The 23,107-nt window shown below is 37.3% G+C and overlaps 1 protein-coding gene and 2 non-coding genes across 4 annotated transcripts; 2 read left to right on the top strand and 1 right to left on the bottom strand.

Annotated features, from left to right (window-relative positions):
* Positions 1-4,535: 4,535 nt before the first annotated feature.
* usp46 (ubiquitin specific peptidase 46) lies at positions 4,536-20,768 on the bottom strand. 2 transcript variants are annotated; one of them, XR_008807860.1, is made up of 10 exons: positions 20,442-20,768; positions 16,233-16,313; positions 13,103-13,316; positions 10,920-11,161; positions 9,837-9,913; positions 9,636-9,719; positions 8,675-8,872; positions 8,245-8,323; positions 5,617-7,233; positions 4,536-5,558 (listed from the first exon to the last, which is right to left on the bottom strand). XR_008807860.1 is itself a non-coding variant. In XM_056259806.1 (9 exons), exons 1-9 carry the CDS (start codon positions 20,475-20,477, stop codon positions 7,132-7,134), a joined length of 1,113 nt encoding a protein of 370 aa, XP_056115781.1. In that variant the 5' UTR covers positions 20,478-20,768; the 3' UTR covers positions 4,536-7,131. The 2 variants fall into 2 exon arrangements, 1 of the variants encoding a protein (XP_056115781.1); XM_056259806.1 differs by having other exon boundaries at positions 4,536-7,233.
* Positions 20,769-22,154: 1,386 nt separating this feature from the next.
* On the top strand, positions 22,155-22,274 carry LOC130091862 (small nucleolar RNA SNORA26). The gene has a single exon (XR_008807868.1). It is a non-coding gene; the product is annotated as a small nucleolar RNA SNORA26 (small nucleolar RNA).
* A 162-nt stretch (positions 22,275-22,436) lies between these two features.
* On the top strand, positions 22,437-22,559 carry LOC130091863 (small nucleolar RNA SNORA26). Its single transcript, XR_008807869.1, has one exon. It is a non-coding gene; the product is annotated as a small nucleolar RNA SNORA26 (small nucleolar RNA).
* The last annotated feature ends 548 nt before the right edge of the window (positions 22,560-23,107 follow it).

Below are 23,107 nucleotides of genomic sequence, written 5' to 3'. Positions count from 1 at the left end.
ATACCTGCCCTTGCAGAGCTGACTGGATGTGTGAAGAAGCTTTGAGGTGTTTCACTGAGCAGACAAAGAACAGCAGATTAAATATAAATATAGAGGAGACCTGAACATTCTTGTGAGAAGATGTCCTTGTTATAAAGGTTTGTAGTGGCACATGCTGGCCATAGTTTTTTTTTTTTTTTTACTATATGATCAGTTAGGGCAAATATGAACAAATGGCGAATATCTCTGAATACTGATGGTATAAAACCATGATTGCACCCCTAAAAAAAAAAGAAGAGGCTTCAACAGTGAATTCACAATACTGTAGCAAAAAAATGGCATGTCCATATAAACATGAAAGGTTATTTACAAAATTCAAGGATTGATCTGAACTTGTACTAAAAAAACAGAGGATTTCTGCAGAGAAAAATAATAAAACTGCATAAAAACACATCAATATGTAAGTTATATAACACTGTAAATGGTCTCAGGAGGTTTAGCACACATAAGATGGAAGAAATCTTGGAAACAGAAGCTTTTTACAATTCCGTTTCAGGACTCTGTTTCCCTCAGAGTTAATAGGCAGAGCTGTTTTCTGGACTTCAGAGCCCTCACAAAAATGCACTTTGTAAAGTTTTAGAGCCAATTCCTTTGTTTTGTTTTTTGTGCACTTCTGGGAACTAGGACAACAAATGCCAAAAAAGCATTACTGGAAGGTTCAGCGCTTCCTACATGTCATGGTTCAGGTCAGAACACTGATTGCTTATCAGTGCAGACTGTGCTACCATGAAATTACAGTTAAAAGTCGGCACACATTAAAATTCATGATAGGTTTTTAACGTCTGGTGCAGAATACACACATAACAGCCCTCTGATCTTTGTTCTAATGCATGTGTGTGATGATTTGACTTGATGCTGCAAATATGGTACTTCCACCTTGAGTAGAAGAGATTGAATGATAGTATCTGTGATTTTAAAGCCTAATATATGCTGGTTAAAATGTAATTGCTTCAAAAGTGCACAGTTGCACTGGCATACAATTTTCCTCCATATGTACTCAGGAAACCAGACCTTTTCTCTAATCAAACTTTCTCTCTCTCTCTCTCTCTCTCTCTCTCTCTCTCTCTCTCTCTCTCTCTCTCTCTCTCTCTCTCTCTCTCTCTCTCTCTCTCTCTCTCTCTCTCTCTCTCTCTCTCTCTCTCTCTCTCTCTCTCTCTCTCTCTCTCTCTCTCTCTCTCTCTCTCTCTCTCTCTCTCTCTCTCTCTCTCTCTCTCTCTCATTGCACCATCACAGCTCTCAGTCTGACGCATCTCTTGCGGCTCTCAGCCTTGAGACTGAATCATTCTGCTTTGCTGTTTCATTCATCCAGAGGAGGGGAATAATGAGCCAGCTTTTCTTCATTCATTCATACATCAGTAAACACCCACGGTAATCTTGAAAGGACATTTTTAGAAAGAAAAACTCCAATTATGGGATGCCACTTTTTTGATGTACATGTTAATTCGTCATATAATGTTATACCTACTTATTTTAGCTATTAAAAAATTGTCTATCGTACAATGGAAACCATTGTAACACTTAAGTCTTTAATTGGCCTCTACAGTGACTGTGGTCATTGACACTAAATAATACAGAAAACATTAACTAAATAGACTGAAATGTCTCTTTTTCTGATAAATGTCAAAAAGCAAACTTTTTACTTTTATACAAACATAAATTTAATAATATTATCTTGCAAAAGTATTGTCTATTTGTCATCCATTTTACTTTAATTTGGGGGAATCCCCCTGAATGCAATAACTAATTTTTCTAAAACCGTTTCAAAATTTTCAGTAAATTAGCTTATCCATTATTTTATAAATATATTGTCTTTTTGAAATAAATTTTATGCACTAAGGATAAATTACAGTTAATTATTTAGTCAAAATATTTTTTTTTGCCATTTTACATTAATTTTAAAATGCTGAGAATTTTTACAGTATATGGACATAGTCAGACTTCAGTGCCTGATCATACACTGTAAAAAAAAATCATAATTTGAACCATTGTTGAGATTCTACCGCACCCAGAAACTACACACTGTCCCCCTGTGCAGCTAATTATGCACAATCAGGATAATTACAAACATTTACTAGACTTTCATTAAAGTCTTAAAAGATTGGCCTCTGATTCATAGGATTTTTTTATTATCAAAATCAATTTCCTTGTAATAATCAAACAGATTCCTTGCTTAAGGATGCATGCTTCCAAAAATATTCTTTTGGTGCTTTGATTGGTCTAAATTTCAAATGAAGATCACTGAAATGATGAGTTTGATTGCAGCAGTGCAATTACTAGCAAAATGTAACTGCACTGAGTCATGTTACTCAATGAATCACACGCAACTGGAGAGACATCAGAGGCTAAAACGGCAGTGTCAGATGCAAACACTCACTTTCCAGGCCAATACGACTTCTTGCTGGGAAGGAATCATGTTTATTTTCTGAGAAACCTCCTTATTTCAGCTTTACTTCTCGAAAACGTTTTTAATTCTTTTCTTAATTAGCCAGATAAGGCCTGAGGGGTATCATCAGCTCAGTGCTGATCAATGAACAGACATTTCCTCTGCCAACAGGAAGCCTATTTGCATTTGTATTTGTAGTTTCTTAATGAGACATGAATGAAGCAAGATCATCTGTGGATGGAACAAAGTCATGAATGAGCACAGAGAAAGTAAAGAAAAAAACAAGACACTATCAAAGATGTAAGAACAATTTTTACTTTTTTTTTCCAGAAAATGTTTTGAGATTTGAACTTAAATATCTTAGGCATGGTATCGGAAATTACATTGATAATTTAACTAAGTATTTATTATAATTCAGAAATACAATTAAGACATTTATGAAGGACAAAGTTACATTCATAACATCCACACTATAACGGCAAACCTGCTTTGGGATCACTTTAAATGAAAAAAATTATATTTGTATTATGTTAACTATATAGTCCAAACTGATGTTAGTCAAGACACAACACATCTTCAAACACTTGCCATATCTATTTAATTACTGAAGGATGTGCTTTAACTGTGAGTGATCTCAGGTTACGACTGTATAGTTCCCTGATAAGGGAAACTACACACTGTGTCTTGGATGTATGGGGCGCCATCAGTGTATCTTGTGTCTGAAGCATGTGTGAAAACACTACAATCTGATTGGTTGGCCACAGCCCATGACGTTATTAGCGGAGCGTCCGGAAGTATAAGAGGGCGCACATAGCACACGTCATTAACTTCTTTGTTTGAAGGAGACGTGCAGGCAGACCCAATGCCATGGCAATGAGACGCAGTGTCTTGTACCCCTTCTCCGGGAACCACGGTTACAGTCGTAACCTGAGACGGTCCCTTTGTGAATGGGAACTCTAGACTGCATCTTAGATTGACGCTATGGGGAACAAATACCCACTCCACCATACCGCGGGGGACCCCTGCCTCACTAGATGAAAATATGCACAAACATAGCATACATTGACTCAACGGATTACTTATCCAGAGTCAGAGTGTCCATCTGTGGTGCGCACATACATACAGACTGTCTAGTGGTAGCATTCCCTAAGCCATTATCTTCCACAAAAATAGAAGATCCCTTAGCTTCAATGCCTCTATAGCAGGGGTAGTCCCAGCCTCACTGGAACCTTCCTCCCTCCCCAGTGGGCTTTATCCCAAAGGCAGAGCTCCACGGAAAAATGGCCAGGCTGTGACAGCCTTTTCTCATCTGACACACTTTCTAGAAACGCCTGCTACAGGGAGTCTTTTTTTTTGTATTCCACTATCAATCTAGGCAGTACCACTACTTCTGTGTCAAACAATTTTCATATATTAGGCAATACCTCTACTCACAAACCTGGATAACTGAGATAAAGGAGGGCAAGGCACCCTACTTAATAACCCAAAATAGATGGGGAGGGACAACTCATTCAATCCCATGGCTCCAAGGGCAGCTTACCAAAGTAAGAGACAGATAACGAGGAGGGTGCCCCCTTAGACGAACTTCAAACCAACGGAAGTATAAAAGAAACAAATCTTTTAAGCTCTCTCTCTCACACACCCAGCATATAACGCACATACTGTGATGCACACATCAGTTAAGGTCTTACAACACACACACGTATAAAAACAAAATACATTGATATTCTAGAGAAGCCTTACTGTCCCTGACTCGCTCTTTCGCAGGTGTTCTTTCATTTAATGTGTGCAAAGACGTCACACATGCCCCTTGCGCGCGCGCGCATGTGCACACACACAGTTTGTTGCTGTTGATGCATCATCATTTTAGGCACATAAAGGACTTTCTGTAAACAGGATTTTTTATTATTATTCTCTTTTCACTCCCTCATCCTGCTGTTCTCTGCCCAAAGCCTTTGGTGTCTTTGTACAAAATTGCCATGTCCTATCTTTTTAGTCACAGAAGAGGAAAATAAAAACATGTGTGTCAGCCACAAAAAGTAGAATAATAATTAAAATGAACACAAAGTGAAAAAAACAAACAATTAAAAAATCACTGCTGAGCCACAGCTGGTAAAGTTGTGTTTCATTTATTGAGGAAAGGAAAATAAACCAAAAGAATCTCAGTCAGGATTCCAGTTCCTATGAGAAACCTTTTTGGTTCTGCTATGATAAAGTGCACTTACAGTTATCACACTTTCCATTAAAGTTTAAGTCCTGGTATTTCTCTCTCAGACACACAAACGAACATTGTACATTTCTTTTGCGGACCTAAAAAAAACACACACATTAAAAGAGGACAAAACAGACAAGTTTGTTTTTGCATACAAGGTGTGTAACTGTGAAAAGTGTCAGTCCAATAGGTTCTCAACGTATCCAGATGTTCATGTATGTGTGTGTGGGGATTCAATCCACAGTAGTAAGAAGTTACAGTACTTAGTTTAGTCTACTCTACAGAACAAACTTAAAAATGATCCAGGTCTCCATAAGGGACCTGATTGAAATCATAAAATCTCCAACAAACAGTAATCAGCTTGTAATTTCTTCATTTGCAACCATGACTTCCCCATGCGAATAATAGGTCATTTTTAATAGAATAATTTAGTGTTTTAAAAATAGAATTTATTTCTATCCAATATGTCTACATAATAGTTATGTACAGTTTCATGACCCAGAGATATCTCTTTCGTTTTTCAGTTTGAAGGACTGTGAGAGTTTCCCACCACAATTTTGGCACATTTCTGTTCATTTTGATCCCTAACGAACCAAAAGAACAGGCATGGGACAAGAAACGTGGTCTTAGTACCACTAAATCATCTTCAAACAACCACATATGCTCCTCTTTTTGAGAAACAGCATTCTGCTAGTGTCACTGGGGAACTGCGTATGAAAAATCTACCGCCCAAATGATCACTCAGCATCTGTCGAGCCTCGGGAAACAACAGGGCAAGCACAAACACTGCATAGTCAATCTCACATTGTGTTGTTACAGTGTTCACACATCTATATTGCATGTAGTGTGGCATTAACATATAATTACATATTATAATGATCTTTGAGGAGTGTGAAAATACAAGTACCACAGACTTAGAATGGGCTCTAGAACACATGTGAAGCAATGGATGAATCTAGATAACCTTTTTTTCCCTAAACACTTATTCTACTGTTACACTGAACGAACTTTGAACGGACAGAAAAAGGCAAATCATGTATTTTAGTTGTGGACTGCTTTTACTCAGAGAACCATCTTACAGTATTTCTGAGAGAATAAAACAGTAAATGACTATAAAACATGAATCTAAATCAAACAAAAACATTAAAAAGCTATACACTGAAGAAACGGGAGTACCGATCAGTTGTTAGTGTTTCTGTGAGCTTAGTTTTTTTTTTAAAAAGTAGAAATGTCGGTGTAAAACGAGCGTGGAATGGTTATCTTGTCCCTGTATTGCACCTTGTTTCCCTTTGGTGACTGTTTGAAGTCACTCTCTCCCATTTATATACAAAATTAAGGATTATCAGTACATTTCCCTACTAAAGTTTCCCATTTATTCGAAGACAGATGCTCTTATACGTATATTAAATAGTAAAAGCCCTCTCAGATAAAATGCCACTCATCACAAAGTTGAAATAATTGTGCGCATTGTCTTATCGTAACAGCGACGTCATATCAGATCCTTCGATAAGAGCCAAAGCTGAACTTTACAGATAGCAATGAAATAATCTCAAGGCTGCTTCTGTTGCATTTCATTATCTGTAGCCCAGACTTTCATGTATTAACACCTCAAAGTAATGTTAAAATAAAATGCCACGTCATCCAACTTCTAATAAATGACCAGGGACCAAGTTGCAACATCTATTTAGGAGAAAAAAGATGGAGTCAAATCATGGATTCAACCAAACTGAAGTAACTAAATCAGGAATTAAATCTATGTAAGGCCATTACCTACAACGGAAGTTAGGTAACAACAGTGTTCGATAAGAATGCAAGGGAGACAAAAGCAGCATTTCAGCCTTGCAATTCTGCCCTTTTTTTGTTACTGGAAGAGATGTCAACAGGACAACTTTTGAAAACTCTCTTGGTAACAAGACTGCAACTATCTCTGGATGAACAGCAAAGTCACTTCAGAGCAGCCTTTCTGCATTTACTGTCTAAATGCACGCACACACGCACACACGCACACACACACACACACACACACACTCATGTAACAGACTGCTCAGAATCATAATCCCACAACATGGTGAAATCCACAGAGTACCAGGACTCATTGCTCCGTTTGTAGCTTTTTGATTCCTTCAAGTTTTCACAAGTATTGTAGTATATGTTGTGATTTTTTCATTGTGTTGCTTTTGTGTTACTTATTGTTTTTTTTATAAAGTGCCTTCCAGATGCAGGTGACTGACTTGAGGGTCAGATTTGAAGATGTGTTTTATTCCCCCAGTGTGCAGCGAGTTTGGGAGAAAGGGACTTCTGGGAAATGTCATATTGGCAAATGGGACTACAGAGGGCTTTTGGCACTCAGTCTCAGCTGGAGACCCTGAGTATGAGATGAGGAAAAGGAGAAGGATGTGGAAAAGTAATCTAGTGGACGTCATCTTCATGTATACCCTTCCTTTTGATTTCTTCTCGTGTTCCTCCTCTGCTCTTCATTTGTCCCCCCTCTGCTCTTTCATTCTCTGGACTGATAGAACAGGATGTATCCCGACTCAGAGTTCTTGGAAATGTCAGAGGTCAAACCGTAAAACTCCTCTATCGCCTGTGCATCAATTTTCTGTGAGAGAAATTAAATGGATTTGAATAGAGAAAAATATGGTGAGAGAGAGCAGGAAAGAGGAAAAAGTTATATTCTGCATGCATTAGGGTTATATATTTTGTCTGCATGGGTTAGGTATTTTTAGGTTTTTGAAAGAAGTCTCTTATGTTCACCAAGGCTCTATTTATTTGATTAAACATACAGTAAAAACAGGACATTTTTACAATTCAATAATAGAATTTCTATTTTAATATATTTTCAAATGTAATTTATTCCTATGCTGACAAAGCTGAATGTTCAGCAGCCATTACACCAGTCTTCAGTGTCACAGGATCAATATGCTTCTAATATGCTGATTTGCAGCACAAGAAACCTTTTGGTAATACTTTATATTAGTGGCCTTCAGGGACGTGCACAAGGGGGTTGCCCGGGCAACTGCCTATATTCCCTTCTCGACTCACGTTGCCCTTCCGAGGGGGAATAAATAATTAATTAAATAAATCGTACAATGGATGCAGAATTTCACGTAACATTAGGCCTAGATAAAAAAAGAATAATCGCAAAGCCTCATTCACTTCCATTCGGTGATAAGTGAAAGTCAGTAGGGGAAGGGCAAACTCTGTTTACGTGGCTGCAGCGCTGCACGCGACCGGTGTAGCAGTCGATTCTGTTCCCTACCGGAATTCCTGTTCCCTTTACGCAATCATACTACAAATCATGCGTAGTTGCCCAGTTACCATAGGTACCATCAGAACTGAATACGAGCAAGAAGCACAACTGAATGTACGGGCAGCCAAAAGGTTAAAAAAATAATTGTATTTTCCCCCGAAATCTAAGCCTTTTTTTTTTTTTTTTTTAAGGCAGTTGCTCATTCATTCATTCAATAACAGTAAATTGTGCATAAATTATAATGACACGGAAATAACCCTAAACTAAGAGTGTGTGTGGGTGTAAATGTATTGTGTATATGTATACTGTATATATATATATATATATATATATATATATATATATAAAGAAGGTGCATACCTCCACAATGTCATCATCAAACAGCAGCCAGAAGCCGTGACTCTTCACGATGCTGATGTAATGCCCTCTGTTTGGCCCACTAATACAAAGAGTTACAGAGGCAGTGTTTACATTTTTCAAGGAAATCAAATCATATTTTAAATATTTAGAAACTGAATATTTTTTCAATATTTTATACATAAAACACCCAAAATTCAAGTCTAAATTATTTTTATTTTTTTTACATTTATCATTCCTAATAAATACATTATTCTTGTATGAAAAACCATTACCATTATGGTGTACTTTCAGACTACGATAAATTCGCAAATATTCGCACCATAGTGCTTGAGACTCCCAACTGCTTATAATGTCAATATTTATCAAATATGACTGTGTTAAGTCAGTCTGTTTATATGTTGCAGATGTGCATGTTTGACAGTTCTCGTACCTGCCACAGTGGACCACCACAGCGACAAGGTCATACATGCGGTCGAGGTTGACAGCGTCTACAGAGGTGTTGAAGAGGCGGAGCTCCAGTGGAAAGACCACACGATAGCTCAGTTTAGTGTACCGATGCAGCTGCTCCATGTACTTAAAGCGCTTCAGATGAAGAGCCAAGATCATGGGCAGCTTCTTCACACGCATACTGCAACACATACAAACCCAATCTCAAAACAAACAAGAAAAATCACTGGCACGTATACCTTCACATTACAGTCTCTAGAGCAGCACCACTGCTTTCCCCCCACACTGCTGACACAGACTTTATTAATTATTAATTAATTACTCATCTAATTACAGGCCACAATAGTTCATATGACAAAAACTACATTATTAAAACAAATGACACACAAACTTATTCTGGAATGGAATACTAGCATACTGTTCTTTTTACATCGTATAATTAACAGTAATGATAAATGTTGTATACAGTATATGCTACATTTTGGTCACACGACATCACAATTTTGCACATATAATTCTCAATCGCGAAAATAAATTATTCTTTTTTTGTCTAAAAATGTCTACACTTGTGACAGTCTGATCAAATAATGTTAAAATCATAGCTAATAATCATGCGCACAGTAAACATACTGCTAAAATACTATGGAGTCACTAAATTGTTCACTTAACAGTTCCTCTAAATTTGCAGTATTTCAGCTTACTGAGTCCTTTGGTCTGAATAAACTAGACAGTTTTTGGGGAAAGTCTGCAACATTTGCATTACAGTTGATTCACATTATTTCTTTAGCAAATCAGGTGATATGCTGCAATGTTTACACTGAAATTAACACCATTAGCATGAGGAGTAGTGAATTCCTCCACATGGAAAGTATAGTAGTACGTCATTCTGAACAGTAGTTTTACGCCCTACCACATCATATCAACACACATCCGCTGACGCTCACCGTTTCTGTGCCTCTTGTTTGCTACAGCACATCTCACAGTAGTATTTATACTCACTGCACAGGGTCTCTGTATTACTGAAGTCCCTGTAAAAGCCATCAGACAAAACACACATCTACTAAAAAGCATGAACAGTGGGAAAGAACTGGTTGTGTCCATCAGCATGTGTGATTACTGTTATGTCATTGTGCGTGTATGCTTACCTGAGACAGTGTGTTATTGAAGTGTTCTGCTCAACATCTACAGACAAATCCAAAAAGTCTTCATCCTTGCTACTGACCTGTAAAAATGCAAGCCACAAATCAGCTACATATTGAGGAACAAGAGAAAACACATCTATGCCCCATTAACAAAACCTCTTGAGAAACTCTGATCTCCCTCGCCGCAGAGACAATCTTAGTTTTCAAGCATCTTCGAGGGGTAGAGAGTTAGAGGGAACTGTTTATCACGCATTTTGGCGACACCTTTCTACGGTTTCAGGTGTTTAAGGTGAATGGGCTGAACTCTGGTGACCCGATTGTCTCCGGTTGGCTTGCACTTATTGCACAAGATGTGAGCGAGGGTGTGTTAAAGCACTGGCGTGTGACGGCGTGATAGCACTGTCGAGTCGAGTGGCAGTGTTAATGAGAAGAAAAAGTAGGTTAATCAACAGAGAACAGTTTCTTTCCTCAGACCGAATGTCGTTGTATAAGACCACTCACAATGATTTTGCAAAATAACCAAACAGTTCTTCTAAGGCTGTCTAGCAGAAGAGTACTCTGATGTTTTTTGAAAAACAAAATATAGCTTTGCTCATACATTTACATATCCCTTTTAGAATTGAAATGTTTTGCATTTTTAAATAATTTCAGTGTATATTTTTATATTAAGTGCATTTATGTACAGTAGTATTGCCCTGAAGAAGCTGCATATCAGATATTAGTATACATTTCACAAGACTAATTTTAAACAAATTATCCAGAAAAATATTATTTATATTGCTTACAGCCTTCTGTGATGTTTTGCATTCATAAATATGGTACAATATTTATTTCTTTTTATTTCTTTGTATTTATTAATACAGCTCCATCAGCTGTATTAAATAAAAACTAAATAAAACAATAAAATATAAACTAATACATATTTATGAGATCCCTCTTATTATTATTTTTTAATTTATATATATATATATATAAACGTTGGAGATTCTGCCAGGGTTATGTAAACTTTTTTTTTGCAGAACTGCACTTCAACAACATTTGCATCTGTGTATGAAGCAAACACTTCAGGTAACACAGCACTCATACCGTCTCACAGTTGAGACAGCGCGTCTCATTGGTCAGCGTGCCCTGGAAGATATCGTGAACCCAGGTGGGCTCGGCCTTGTTCTGTTCTGGCTCGGTGTCCGTGGCGATGGCAGTGCCGTTGTTCTTCAGCCGTCCATTCTGTTTCTCCTGTTTCTTCTCCTCTTGCAGGATGTCAGCCACAGTGTTTAGCAGGTAGTTCAGGAACTCGTGGGCATCCTGCTGCATGTAGTTATCAAACAGGTCTATAGGAAAAGCCAGAAAGTGTAACATAAGATATCAATCCATATCAGTTTACTTGGTGGATATTTTGGTAGCATCCCCAGGCGACTATTTTCTATGTAATTAAAGAAAAAAAAAAACTACTTTCTAATGCATGTTTTTGATCTTACTGTGAAAGATTAATTTATGCATATATTTCATTAAAAAAGTAAGTTTTAATTAAAATTTCATAACTCGATCTTCCAGGGAATCCACGTCCACCACAGAGAATCAACCACCTCTCTGGTGATGTATGTCTTCTTCTCCAATTATTTTGTCCCTTTCTTACAATGGACTGCAAGGTCACATTCAGATCTGCCTCAATTCAATCCACATTCGATGGATAGAACCAAATCGGTGGCCTACTTTTTTTCCCTTTTTCGATCATCTGGTACATCACAATTCGTAAGAAAATATTGGTCACTACATCTGTTTCCTTGCAACTTCTCAAGTAGATCAATCTACTTAAATGGGAAAAAAATTTGAAATCTCCAAAAGTTTGTTTTACAAGATTATGTTTCAATAGCATATTTCAAATCAGAAGTACCATCTGACAACAATTGCCTCGTAAATTAAGCTTCTTTAGCATAAATCATGTAAAAATAAAATAATAATAAAAAAAAGTTCCAGTTATTGTCTATGTAAGTCTCTAGAGAAAACAAACTCTATAAAAAGATGATTGACTCTTGAAACAGAAAGGTGAAGGTATCATTTTGGACATGGTGTGATCACGTGAACTGAGAGGAACTCTATGGTCACACATTTGAGCACAATGTCGGTACATGCCATAGCATGTGCAATCATAAACCTAACTATCTGTGAGTGTGTAGCTGGTGAAGTGACGTCTCTCTGATAGAGGTCTGTATTGTTAATTCATAGAGAGGGCCTTTTCTGGAATGAGACAGAAGAACAAATCCTCTTTTATACTACATATTATCCCTCCCCTCTCCCTCAAAACACACACACCTGATCTGTTACACCTGCCTCTCATTCAGCATATCACACAGAGGCTTACTGTCAGTGCACAGATTTGATTTTTCACATAGTCCCCTCTCCGAACGCATGTTAATATCTTTACCATCAAACACTTTATATTGGATACACAAGCAGATTTTAAATTTCTCATAAACATGTTTTTCTGCAAATATTAACAACATCAAAGTGTATATGAGGATATTTTAGCAGTTTTGTGGGATTCTGGCTTGACAACAGATGGCTTAGTCATAGTAGACACCATATTTATCTTGATGTGAAAAACAACAGGGACAGTACAGTCTGTTCAATATGTCTTTCTTTTGTGAATGTGTCGATCATTCAGTCAACATTGGAAATATGTTGTTTCACGAATTTCCAGGGACACAAAATTGGATGGATAGAGCCAAATATGCCATCTATTCTGATTAAGATCGAACAGATCACAGTTCAAATGATGAAGATGTTGTGCTATTCATTTAGGAAAGCTGTTTTGGTTGCAGCTGAAGCTTCTTGATTCTTTTCAAGGAGGTCTATACCTGGAAAACGCAATTCATTACCATTCATCTCAATGGAAGCTGCTCAAAGCAAGTTTGTGATTTCAAAATCTGTCTATTTGTTTATGAGCACTCAGTTGCAGATTTAGGTTTTGAGCCAATCACCTAAGCTGTAAATGCATTGCGATTAATAATTTGAAGAATTAGGGCCCTATGATTTGCAAGATGCAGAAAACGTGGACATTTTGATGATTACATTTTAACTATTTCATCAGAAAAATTTAAATGGAAAACACAAAATATGGGAAAGAAAGACAATCCTTCACTAGTGACTGCACATGTGTGTGTGTGTGTGTAAAAATAATATAATATTATATGTTGCAATTTCACAGCTACTTTTAAATGGACGTCAATGGAGAAAGATGCTTTCGTCTTCCTCAAACCTCGACCCCTCACCATTCTCCTTCCGCAGACGTGAGATGAACTTCTTGGGGGGGATCACGCCCACCTTCTTCTTCTGCGTGGCGATGCTGTGGAAGAGGTCGGCCAGACAGGTGAGAAGGTTCTCCTTTTTCTTCTGCTGGACTTTATACGCCAACACATTCTCCCTGAACGGCCGGCAGAAATACAGAGCCTGCAACACTGAGTTACAGTAACATGTGTTTCCAAACTAGAGAAAAAGACACAGAGAGAGGAATTCATTTAGGTTGAGCTAATCAATTCTTGAGCGGGAAACAAACAAAGAACACTTGGGACTCAATTAAATCTGATCTGTGAAGAGATAAAATCTGGAACAGTCTATGCTGGAGGTGCACCAGGGAAGAAGCATGCATGGGTTAAGCAAATGTGGATCTAGACGAGACATTTACAATCAAGAAAGACATCCCTGCTCACCGCTAAAAGCAAATCAAAGGGCTAAAAAAACGAATGGTGGAACCAAATGCTTTTAAAAACATGACCTGCACGGGCTGACAGAGCAGCACTTGCTGTTACTGTGACAACAGAGCATTGTTTCCCTACCATAGGGCTTTTTCCTTCCGCGCACACTGACAATGATGTGGTTTTAGGGGCTTTTTGGCACTTTTATTGACAGTGAAAGCAGAGTTATGACAGAAAATAATAGGAAGAAGAGGGTCAGAATCATGTCATGAGTACTCGGAAGTGACAGCAATGAATGATCATGAGACACAATAATAAACAAAAATGTTTTCACACCAATCGAAATGTAGTAATTATTTGGAAATGAGCTGAACCTCAAAAATGTGTTTTCAAGTCACATTTTTTTAAACAACTCTTATTAACTTGACACATTTTTAGTGCCTGATTAATATTTTATAATGTAACTATTTTTCTTTGTAATAGTATGTTTTAATTAAAATCATTTATTTGTTAATATAGCGCATCTTTTTTTTTCTCACCTTCATTGACAAAAATCACAGATTAAAGGCCAAATTTACTAACAGCTTGTGTCAGCGCAAACTCTCTTTTGGCGTTAAACAAATTCTGTCAGGATTAACTAAAGACACGCTGTGAGACATTTTTTTGCAGCTGATCTTATTGCATATGTATTTGTAGGAGTTTACATGTCAGACGAAAAATTTATGGGAGGGGAGTATTTAAATGAATCATGCAAGGTGATTTACTAAGGTTTGCGCTGGTCAATTTACTATTTTTACACCATATTTACAAAAAAAGCATGTCTTAAACCAGACGCTAATTTACATTGCTCTTGGTAGATTGCGCTGGTCAATCTTTTGCGTTTTTGGCTTTTAGTATGATTATGTTAGACTTACTGTTATCTAAGCTAGTGTGCTTCAAAACAATGACAACATTTGCATTTTAGAAGATATAAGCATTCAAAACGTACAGTCTCTCACTTCCGCCAATATGGATCAATGCTTTTAATGACATCACTCAGCACTTCAGCTTCTCATCAGATTTTCTGTCAAATCAAATGCTCTCTAGAATCTAAAGTCTGGTTTCGCATTAGTGTCACACGAACCACCGCAGCGCGCACACAGTCTGCTCCTGTCCAGAGACATGATAGCACAGAGCGGAACATATGCGCATGTCGGCGCATACCAGAAAACGTATCGAACCCATTTGAATTCTGCACAGAATGCTATATTTTAAAGCGATATAAAGGATATTCGGAGGACAAACGGTTAGAGATTGGGAGGAAACTACGGCTTTACCAAGCTCAATGGCTCTGGCCGAGCTGTGATATAAATGAAACGCTATTGGCAATTTGGCAAAAGGTGTGGAGCTGTTCGATAAGTCCCACCCAGTCTTCCTAAATAGTAACATATTTAAAAGTTTTTCCTGTGAAAAAAAAATTCTTCATGCCTTGAAATAGCTTGAATGCAATTCTACACCCTTGCTTCATTTAGTATACGCAGATCCACGAATATGCAAATTAGCCCCGCCTCCACTCACTCACACCAACTCAGAGATCCACTCGGCCAACTTCCTGAGGTAAACGGTGCACAATAGTATCGCTCTTTAAAACGTCGGACACATAACTGAAAAAATAATCTGTCAGTGGAGAAAGGCATGTAGTTCATCATACACCAGCTATATTGCTAAATCTACCCGATTTTTCATCAACAGAAAAATATACTGGGATAACCTGGGTTCTCTTGAGACTTCACTGCTTCAGAGCGGTCATAGTTAATGATATGCTAAAGCCCGCAAGGTGACGTGATTGGTTACAAGGTAGTTTGTGACGTCAGAAACATCAGCGATTTTAAACAGCGTTTTTTTTTAATACTCGCGAGTTTTAAAATACTCAGCAATGGTGTTGACTTATGACTTATTTGCACATGGTTTGTCTTAAAGCATATTAAAAACACCACATATACATATAAACAACATGAAAAACTTGATTTTCACCACAGGGGGACTTTAATTGAAATTAAAGCAGTTCCTTCCTTTGGCAATTTTCATTAGATCAGGGTGACAATTTCCCTTCTAATCTAAAAAAAGGAACAATAATAATACCTGTGACCTATTTTTTTGTGGATCTCCTTCTACTCCCAATAAGTTAATAGCAAGAAAAATAATAACTGTGACCTGATTTCTGTGGATCTCCTTACTGAATTTACTGTTCTGCCAAAACAAGAGGCAGCTTGACCTGAAAGATTCAGCTTCAAGGCTGAACAGTAATGTTCATTAATCATAGCAGGAATTAATACTACGTTGTCAAGCTGCCCTGCTCTGCAGTGAAAATCACATGCTAATATATTTTGCAGAAGAGCACAAACAAACAGCTCCCTTCTCTTAAAAATAACAAAAAAGAGGGTTGCCAAGGTTGTGAACTGTGCTTTTTCAACAGTTCAACACTTAAGCTGGTTATTTTGCCTCAATGTTGTTGTGTCCCCCAAATTTACAATAAATAATACTAAGCAATACAACATGGCACGATAACGCACACAAATGAGAAAGGCTCTAGTCTGTTCACTTAACAAATATGCAAAAAGTTACCATATGTATATTTTTTGCTTCCTAACCAGGTTTTCACAACAATGGCTCACGTGTGAAGCCATGTGTTTGTTTTAGGGTTATTCTGGCACTGTGTGGTACTTACGTTGACCAATCCAAAGTAGTGTTCATTAATGGGAAACTGCTCTGGACCAATGTCTTTCTCCAGAGCAGAGGCATTGGTGCCCTGAAATGACAGAAAGAGAGAGGGAAAAAAGTAAAATATCTGTTAATTAAATTGAATATTCATTCTCATTTAGAATTTTTAAGACAAAGTGAAAACACTCACAGCTATAATTACATTTTGATTTTTCTCTAAATGCCAACACATTAAATATTCCTTGCATTAAGCAACCAAAATGGAAATATTAGGAACAAATTCACAATGTGCCTTCACATTTTTATGACAGAGGGAGTTTAAAAGATAGCTAGAGAATGACTCATCTTGTATATGATGTGGCAAGTGGCACAATGACCTGTTCTGTTTGTTTTGCAATGCTAAATATTTTTATTTTTACAATTTTATATCATAGTCGGTAAGACATAATTATGGCTGGTAAGCTTTGTCAATTCACTCACCATTGGCAAGTGTGGCAAACGTTATTTTAGTATTATTTATATACTACTATAACTTTTATTTATTTTCATTTTAAATTTAGTTTAAGTTTAGCCATTTTATTGTGGTTATATTATATCATTCACAATATGCATTACGTATTTGATTTTAGAGTCCAGTTCTCATCCATTCAAACTGGTAACAGAGCTACACAATGCCTTATAATGGATAGAACAACTAAGCAGGAAGTGATGTTGGATAAGAACCCATGAATCAGTATGACAAGCTCAGAGTTTTACTTTGGCCTCAGTACAAAGAGACTCCAAACGTTTTCTCTTCTAGTAACACTAAAACCAGTGACAGAGTAGTTTAAAAAGTGGATTCCGTGTTATATTAACCCTTTACATTTTTTCCCCAAAGAACTGTACACAATACCGTTAAAAATGTTGGGGTCAGTAAAAATATGGTTTCATACTTTCAGAATTTTATTTAGTAAGGATGCATTAAATTGCTCAAAAGTGACAGTAAAAACATTTATGTTACAAATAAATGCTGTTCTTTTGAACTTTCTATTCATCAAAAAACCTGAAAAACTGTAATCAACATTGAAATGAGCACCAATTGTTTTAGAATGGTTTCTGAGGGATCACGTGACACTGAAGACTGAAGTAATGGCTGCTGAAATTCAGCTCTGCATTAAATTATATTATTATTTCACATTCACAATTTTTCTGTTTTGACTATTTTTTTTTTGGTCAAATAAGCACAGCCTTGGTGAGCTTGGTTCCAAAAACATAAACAAATATTACCGACCCTAAACTTTAGAACAGTATTGTAAATGGCTGCCCTTTTATAACCCAACATATCTCTGGATGACTCTGAATGAGCAGATCAGGTAATGACTAAACACCACAATTGGATCCAGACATCAAAGTCATACATCAGTTAAGTCAAGACCATGACTGACAGTTGAAAGATGGGAAATAGCCCCACTCTCTATCTGTGCATTGTCTAGTGTAGAGTTATTACCCTGACTGAGACAGCATCCTTTTATCTGTAGGAAATATGAATCCGCAATGTCCTTCATTTCCAGCACTAATAGATCTTTATTGCCTATTGAAATATAAATGCGACATTGTGCAAGATATGTTTTGCCAACATTTGACTTTAAATAGGGGTAATTTTCTCATTGTCTACACACAATTGTCAGCTAAGCCATCTTACGTTTCTGCTTAGAAACACAAGCACACACAAATATATAAGGCAATATATTGCCAGAAGCATGTTCTCAAACTAAAGTACACGTAACACTTTTTTTTTGTTTTTGAATGGGGTTTTGGTTAAATGGCTGAAATAAGGTCTGTGGTGAACACAAGCTCAAGACACTTTCACGTTTTATTCACCGACATAAAATACATCAATATTACCCCACTCGCGATTTTTTGAAGCTGTTGCATGTTTTGAAAAAGGCGGTTGCTAACAAGTGGCTAAATGGGACTAGAGGCTGTCGAGGAGAGTAAACGTCATCATGCCAAAAAGGTAAACTCAGTTCACTTTTACAGCCTTGTTATGCTTATAATTGTGCTCTTATAAACTATTCTAACTCAAACGTTCTGGGAAAATGTTTTTAGATTAAAACTGAAAGAGTTGTCGGAAGCTTAGTGATGGTGACGTTGAATTCGTGGGACCGTAGTGTAGTTTGTTTATAGCCTATAGGCTTCAAAATTCATAAAAATTGTGTTCATCTGTGATTATCTTGATGGACAAAACATGCAAGTTTTATAAACTTTTATTGTTCACAGAGCTTGTTTTTAGCGGTAATCCAAAAGCCTATGGGAAAATCCTATTGGGTTTTTGTCGATGGAACCAGCGTGATGCTAACTGCCGGTTAGCCTACAAAGTGACGTCATACCTGCACCACTCTATGGACTCATGTTTTCAAACTGAAGGACAGGTTTGAAACACCAAACACACACTAATTGAGGTCATTTAAGCAGGAAAGAACATGGAAGACATAAAGAAGAACATTTCATTAGCTTGCCTTGTATCCATGGTCAATGAGCCACTACAAGACGAGGCCCCAAACACATGCCGATGAACAAATGAACCCTGTCCATCCATTAGTTACATAACTAGCACTAAACAGCAGTCAGACGTTAAGTCTGAGCCCCCTCATGCTGGAAATAATTCACTCTTCAGGTTCCTAACCACATCTAGCCCTGGCTGACGCAGCACCTGCAATTATCTAAGGATGAACAACTGACAGTGGTTAGAGGTTCAGGCCAGTTTCAGCCAATGAAATAATATACTCACATTAGCCTTCTTAAACCCCTTTTTAAAAATGGCTCTGCAGAAAGCTCTACAGGGATGATTAGTGAGATCAAATGAAACACAAATATTAGATGAACATTTTATTTTATTTTAAAGCCTTAATTGCAGAACATAAGGAAACTGCAAGGACACATCTAGATCTTTCTTTTCTCAAAATCATTAACTAAATGTACGTAGCCGACTTTTTGAACCAGTAAAAGATCCTTTGAAAACTAATTCAACATTCCTATGGCAAATTGCAATTCTATACTCTTTGCAATTCTTTCTTCACAGAGAAAAACTTCTAAAGTGAGCATAATCTGCCGTATGCTTGATGTGTCAAGTCACACGGACCGCACCAATCAAAACCGGAGGAAATAATCCAGAATTTGTCTGCTTTATTAATAGAATTTTCTTATCTGGATTTCAGCAGTGGCGTGTAACGCAGCCCCTTTGGTGGGTTGAATTCTATATATAATTCAATTGTAGTCCTTTAAAAAGGCCCCTGAAATATAAACTAAATGCAGTGTAGTGTTGTCAAATACAAATACACACAAAATAATGTCAAAATGCCGGTCTTGGCGAGTATTCACGTAAGTGAATGTAAACAGTTGAAAGAAAACGCATGTGTAACAGTATAATGGATCCGTGTGTCAGGTCTTAAAGTGACAGCAGCCTAATATACCTTCTGCCAAATTATGAGATAATATTACAAAATATCTATATGGCAGTTTTACCCCATGGTATCAGACATATTCTCAATCCCTTGATGCCGTTGCAGCGGTTAACTGCACAAAAAGGTATATCATATTGTTTCAGAAGTAAATATTGGCTACTTTTATGGTGCGATTTTAACCTTTCTGAATTTTGAAAGTGCAGTCTCCATTCATTCTAACTGCATAGAACGAAGTGACCTGCTGTACATTACAAAAAGAAATCTTTTTTGGGGAACTGTTCTTTTAAGATCAGCTCTTTAAAACGCAATCATCTTTCAACACGTTTTTTAGCCTAATTTTTCAAAATGGCATCACAGCAATACAAAGAGAGTACATGTCTATGCAAAGCACACAGCCACTCATTTATTTGTAGGAAGCAAAAATTATAGATACCTATTAAAAACAGACTAGCATACTATTTTATCACTGAGACTGTTTTATCGTTTAAAATTCCAAGATAAAAACACAGATCCTAACCTGAGCTATCAAAACATAAAGGGGGCATCACTGACACTGCTATTTTCCTTTAGGTAAAGACATTTTGAATGCAATTTCTTACACTTTCAGTTTATTATTTGAGCATGTAAATATTTCTAGTTATGATAGATGGGTTCATTACAGCGGTGATCTATGCATACATCAGCTCATAAATGAGGTCATGCACCTGATTGTGAGGAAAGCCATTCAACCATCATTACGTAAGAGCTAGCCAGCGCAGTATCCACTCACTTACCATATTACAAATGGAGGCGATGTTTCTGACAGTCATTTAGTTTATAAGGTGCCCCTCGTTGCCATCTTTATGAATTAAACATGATAGTAACAGCAGTACACTGACAGGCCAAGCTGCAATCCCAACCGAGGACAGCAATCAGTGACCATTCAATTCCCGCTGCTCATGCAAAGTGCAAACAAAGCGAGAGATAAACGTCTACGGCTATTTGTTTTCTTCATAGTCACTGCAACTAAGAATAAAAAAACAGAATATATTTATTGTAAACATCTTTGCCAGTTGTACGTACTAAGCGAAACATTCACATCCTGGATTAGCGATCAAACACCGCCCACTGAGACGCGATTGGTGCATTTGTTGTATACGACATGAAACGCTGCTCAGTTGATTGACAGGTCGATTTACCAATGAATATCGAAAACATTCGTTCGAACTTTCGTTGTGGCCAATAGAATTAGGATTAGATAGTGTGGGTCTGCGGGTTGTCCCACAGTTCACAACTTTACTGTACATTCAACATCTATAATGAATTATGAAGAAACTAAAGGTGAATTGTAAATTTCTTCCAAACGGTAACATGAGGTACTCTTGTACATCACATACACTGATACATAAGTTACACATATCAGGCGTAATAGTTTAAATGCGAATGTATAAAAAGGGAATTTCTCGAGAAATAGTTTATGAATATGACCCTGTTGTTTTAAAAACTGTCTCATATACCCTGCTAACTGTCATTCATTGCTACTTTACCGCTGGATTGAGATGTCTGATTCGTGAATTATAGTTCTTTTGAGTCGGATCTTTTCCCAAAACCATTCTGAGCGATTTGTTCACCAATCGAACTGACTCGTCCGAGCTATTCTCGGAATCGTTTTGTCTTTACATGGACCGTTTAAAAGAACTGAATCGCGGAAATGAATTGGAGGCGGTCTCTTTAAATGTCCCATAATTCCACGCAGCAGTCACATGTGCTCATTTCGCAGAGAGCTCACTCAGGATCGGACGCAACATGGGCGCTGGTAAGTGTCTGCATTCACACAGATCTTTGTACTAGAATACTTTTTTTTCTTATATATGTCTTAAGTTATGCTTCATTTTACATTTACATGTAAATTGTGCTGTAAATAGTCGGTTTACTAGAACAGTTACAATTAGTTAATTTAGCATCGAAATGCGCAGAAAAGTGAAATAGCTAGCAGAAAAACAGGAAAGGCTTAATAAAACATGTTGTACATCTTGATATTAAACCATGATCATAATGTGGAAGTGTTAAGTTGATGTGCAGGAAGGCCACGTGTGGCTTGAGGACGCACGTGGTGAATGTGCGGCCTGTCTCCCCGCTTAAGCATATAACATTATGCATGCTTTTTTTCTTTAAATAGTTTGTCTGTCTGAACCCCCTGACTGAAGAGAAACTTGCAAGTTTCGATGATGTTCACTATAACGGTAAGGAAGCGTTTCTCAACTTTTTAAGTTAAGGTCCTCCATGACAAACAAAAGGGGAAAATCTTTCTCTTATTATTCCAGATCTTGCTCAAGGGAAGCTCTGCTCTAAAACATAATATTGATGTCCTTTTTTCTTCAATCCTCATGTCTAGGCTCCTGTATTGGTTTGGCCCTGAGCCGAGGCCACACTCGTGCTGAAGAATCCTTCTCTAAAAATTCTTTGGTAAGTGATATACCTGTTTTTCTAGTTGTTAGCCCCTTTTATTGCACACTCAAGTCCTGCATGTCTTGAGTGATCAACACGGAGGGGTAGAGGAATTCTCTCAAAAACCTGAAGTATTGGCTTAATATTCCTTGCTTCGGATCCTGTCGGGAGAAACAATTTTTGTAGTAGTTAGTCGTGCTAATTTTGTGGTAAGATACCTGCTCATCTGTCTGCATTTATTTTGCAGCTAATAAATCACGAAGGCAGAAAACAGAAGAGCCACAGTCATTCGGTGAGTATTTATACAACCAGTCTGAAATACTAATGTTCCCTTCTTTGCTTTGCCCTCTGGAGGCTGTCGGTGTCTCTAGTGGCCATAATAGGGGGGTACAGTAAGCTACTCTTGCTAAAACCTAGGTCAGAGGTTACATCTCTGTGCCTGGATCCTGTCGCAAGAAACATGTATATCAGGATTCAATGTTAAATTCAGTAGTGTAATCTGATTTGTCTTGATTTAAGTGAAATTAGGTTTTTCCTCTTTCTCAACAGATCCCATTGATGGCTTTATTCCTGGGGCACTTGTGTTCAGTGATTGTGGTGGCGTGTTCCTCATAGTAATGATGCAGTATGAGTGGAGCTAATTTTATCACTGTGTTTGGAGCATGCCTGAAATGAGTGGTGGCGTTACTATTGTAAACCATGTGTTTATATATTGTATAAATGTTTTGAAATGTATAGCTTGTAAACAATAAAGAGAAGTTTGCTTTAGCTTTTTGTGTTTTGTTCTATCATCAAGTCATGAATCATGATTCATCTGTATTTGGGTCTGCATTTTCTTAGAAACCTTTGCAAATTTCAGCAATTTAAACTGGGTACACTGATTTTGGCCATCTGAGACAAATTTTTGCAAATCCTAAAAGATTCCTCTGATCCTAGGCTAAAATCTGAGATTGTTAGTTTGACATGCTTGATTAATTCCTATTGTGATCAAGTTTTACCCCCTGTGAAACTC

This window comes from Rhinichthys klamathensis, unplaced genomic scaffold (assembly GCF_029890125.1).
Source record: "Rhinichthys klamathensis goyatoka isolate OS25496 unplaced genomic scaffold, OSU_Roscu_1.1 h1tg000170l_1, whole genome shotgun sequence".
Lineage (NCBI taxonomy): Eukaryota > Metazoa > Chordata > Actinopteri > Cypriniformes > Leuciscidae > Rhinichthys > Rhinichthys klamathensis.
This window is presented reverse-complemented; position numbering and strand designations above follow the sequence as displayed.

What these genes read in the sequence shown, in the direction of transcription:
- usp46 (XM_056259806.1), bottom strand. Translation starts at nt 20,477, where the DNA reads ATGACTGTCAGAAACATCGCCTCCATTTGTAATATG. An exon ending in ACGTCTGCGGAAGGAGAATG is followed by an intron (nt 11,162 to 13,102) that starts GTGAGGGGTCGA and finishes CTTTTCCTATAG; the next exon opens with ACCTGTTTGATAACTACATG. An exon ending in TTGATGATGACATTGTGGAG is followed by an intron (nt 7,234 to 8,244) that starts GTATGCACCTTC and finishes TTTCTCTCACAG; the next exon opens with AAAATTGATGCACAGGCGAT.